At 57.8% G+C, this 2,673-nt stretch overlaps 1 protein-coding gene across 1 annotated transcript in view; it reads left to right on the top strand.

Moving 5' to 3' along the window:
* The window catches only part of GLMP (glycosylated lysosomal membrane protein), a 7,839-nt gene extending 5,172 nt beyond the window's left edge, over positions 1-2,667 (top strand). The window contains exons 4-5 of the mRNA XM_015616086.1: positions 724-1,001; positions 2,189-2,667. Of these exons, the coding sequence (XP_015471572.1) occupies positions 724-1,001; positions 2,189-2,357 (447 nt within the window). The 3' untranslated portion in view covers positions 2,358-2,667. The remainder of the gene's footprint in view (positions 1-723; positions 1,002-2,188) is intronic.
* Positions 2,668-2,673: the final 6 nt, after the last annotated feature.

The raw sequence follows: 2,673 nt of genomic DNA, 5'->3' as shown, positions 1-2,673 counted from the left end.
AGAACCAAGAAAATAATGGAATTCTCTCCTGGCAATCCCAGAACCAGCAGAAAGAGTGGATTGATTGGCAACCCTAGAACTGACAAAACACTCGCCTGGCAAGCCTAGAACCACCAAAAATGGTGGAATTCTTCCCTGGCAAGCCCAGAAGGAACAGAAACAGTGGAACATCCCCTGGCAACCCTAGAACTGATAAAAAAAACAGTGAAATAATCCCATGGCAACCCTAGAACTGATAAAAAACAGTGGAACATTCCCCTGGGAACCCTAGAACTGATAAAAAACCGTGAAATGATCCCCTGGCAACCCTAGAACTTATAAAAACCAGTGGAACATTTCCCCTGGCAACCCTAGAACTGATAAAAACCAGTGGAATGATCCCCTGGCAACCCTAGAACTGATAAAAACCAGTGGAATTATCCCCTGGCAACCCTAGAACTGATAAAAAACAGTGAAATGATCCCCTGGCAACTCTAGAACTGATAAAAAACAGTGGAANTGGAAAACCCATTGTGCAGGTTACCAAACCTCTGCTCTTCAGCAGGAATGAGAGCAGTGTACCATTCAACCACCTGCAAACACTCTCTCAGCAAACACCCAGCTCAGCTAGGCCCAAACCCCCATTGTGATATTCAGGGTCTCGGTCTCTGTCCTTGAGAGGGTTGTGAGACAGATGAGGGAATCTTTGGACTGACACCTTGCCCTCTCCCTGTCCCTCCCCAGGTGCTGTCCCTGCTTGCTGAGCCCCAGAACGGCAGCTCCACGCTCGGCTTCCTGCAGTGGAAGGCGACGGCCTACGGCTCCCGCAGGCCCCGGCGCGAGGACGGGATCCGGTGCCGGGCTCAGGGGCTGCGGGCGGCCAACGGGAGCCTGCCCGTGTCCAGCATCCTCCAGGCCTACTTTGGGGACAGTTTGGGCAGCAGCTGCACCATCAGCGCCCTCAATGTGTCCTTTGGGGGAGAGGAGGGAGAGGTGTATCAGGAGAGGAGATACCTCAGCTGGTGAGTGGGGTTTGAGGGGTGTGAGGGGTGCTGCTGGTCAGTGATGCTGTGCTGAGGGGTGTGAGGGGTGTGAGGGGTGCTGCTGGTCAGTGATGCTGTGCTGAGGGGTGTGAGGGGTGTGAGGGGTGCTGCTGGTCAGTGATGCTGTGCTGAGGGGTGTGAGGGGTGTGAGGGGTGCTGCTGGTCAGTGATGCTGTGCTGAGGGGTGTGAGGGGTGTGAGGGGTGCTGCTGGTCAGTGATGCTGTGCTGAGGGGTGTGAGGGGTGCTGCTGGTCAGTGATGCTGTGCTGAGGGGTGTGAGGGGTGCTGCTGGTCAGTGATGCTGTGCTGAGGGGTGTGAGGGGTCTGAGGGGACAATACTGGTCACTGACGCTGCAGAGGGGTCTGAGGGGGCAATCCTGGTCATTAATGCTGTGCTGAGGGGTCTGAGAGGTGTGAGGGGTGCTGCTGGTCAGTGATGCTGTGCTGAGGGGTCTGAGGGGTCTGAGGGGATGTTCCTGGTCATTAATGCTGTGCAGAGGGGTCTGAGGGGTCTGAGGGGATGCTGGGGGTCACTGACACTGCAGAGAGGTCTGAGGGGACAATCCTGGTCACTGACACTGTGCAGAGGGGTGTGAGGGGATTCTGCTGGTCATTAATGCTGTGCAGAGGGGTCTGAGGGGATGCTGGGGGTCACTGACACTGCAGAGGGGTCTGAGGGGATGCTGGGGGTCACTGACACTGTGCAGAGTGGTCTGGGGGGGACAGTCCTGGTCACTGACACTGTGCAGAGGGGTGTGAAGGGTCTGAGGGGATGTTCCTGGTCACTGACACTGTGCTGAGGGGTCTGAGGGGACAATCCTGGTCACTGACACTGCAGAGGGGTCTGAGGGGATGCTGGCGGTCATTAATGCTGTGCTGAGGGGTCTGAGGGGACAATCCTGGTCACTGACACTGCAGAGGGGTCTGAAGGGTCTGAGGGGACAATCCTGGTCATTAATGCTGTGCTGAGGGGTCTGAGGGGATGNGGCTGGCAGGTCAGAGGGTTTCCCTGTTTAGTAACAGTCTCCATTCCCAAGTCCTGAGTTCCCCTGCAGTCCTGTAGCAAAGGCTTTGCAGTTCCCTGAGGATCCTCATCTTGCCCTGTGTGTGTCTCTGACCCTCTGAGGGAAAACCCCATCCCTGTGCTGGTGTGTGTCCCCCCACAGGTCGGTGCTGCTGGGTTTTGGGGAGCCCCCCAGGGACAGTTTCTCCCCTCTGGTGATTTCCATCGCGGCCGTGGCTCTGGGCACACCCCTGGCCCTGCTGCTGCTGGGGAGCTGCGGGCTGCTGCTGGCACAGAGGAGACGCTACTCCGAGTACGAGCCCATCAACTGAGGGATCCCAGGAGAGCCCAGGGATCCTCCCCGTTCCTGGGGATGCACAGCCCCTCCTCTGCCTCCCCTCTGAGCCCCGAGGGCAGCGGGGTGATGCTGGCAGCTGCCCCACACCGAGGATCCCCTGCGGCTGCTCCTTCCCCGCTGCCGCCTCCTGCGCTGGGTTCAGCTTCCTCCCCGGATTTTTCCTGATCGTGAAGCTAAGGGAATCGATGGGGGGAGTTTGGTCAGGAAATCCTCCTTCTCCTCCTTCTCCTCCTCCTCCTCCTTCTCCTCCTCCTTCTCCTCCTCCTTCTCCTCCTCCTCCTCCTCCTCCT

Source organism: Parus major, unplaced genomic scaffold (assembly GCF_001522545.3).
Source record: "Parus major isolate Abel unplaced genomic scaffold, Parus_major1.1 Scaffold342, whole genome shotgun sequence".
In the NCBI taxonomy this organism is placed as follows: Eukaryota; Metazoa; Chordata; class Aves; order Passeriformes; family Paridae; genus Parus; species Parus major.
The sequence above is the reverse complement of the archived record's forward strand: the minus strand, read 5'-3'. Positions and strand labels throughout refer to the sequence as shown.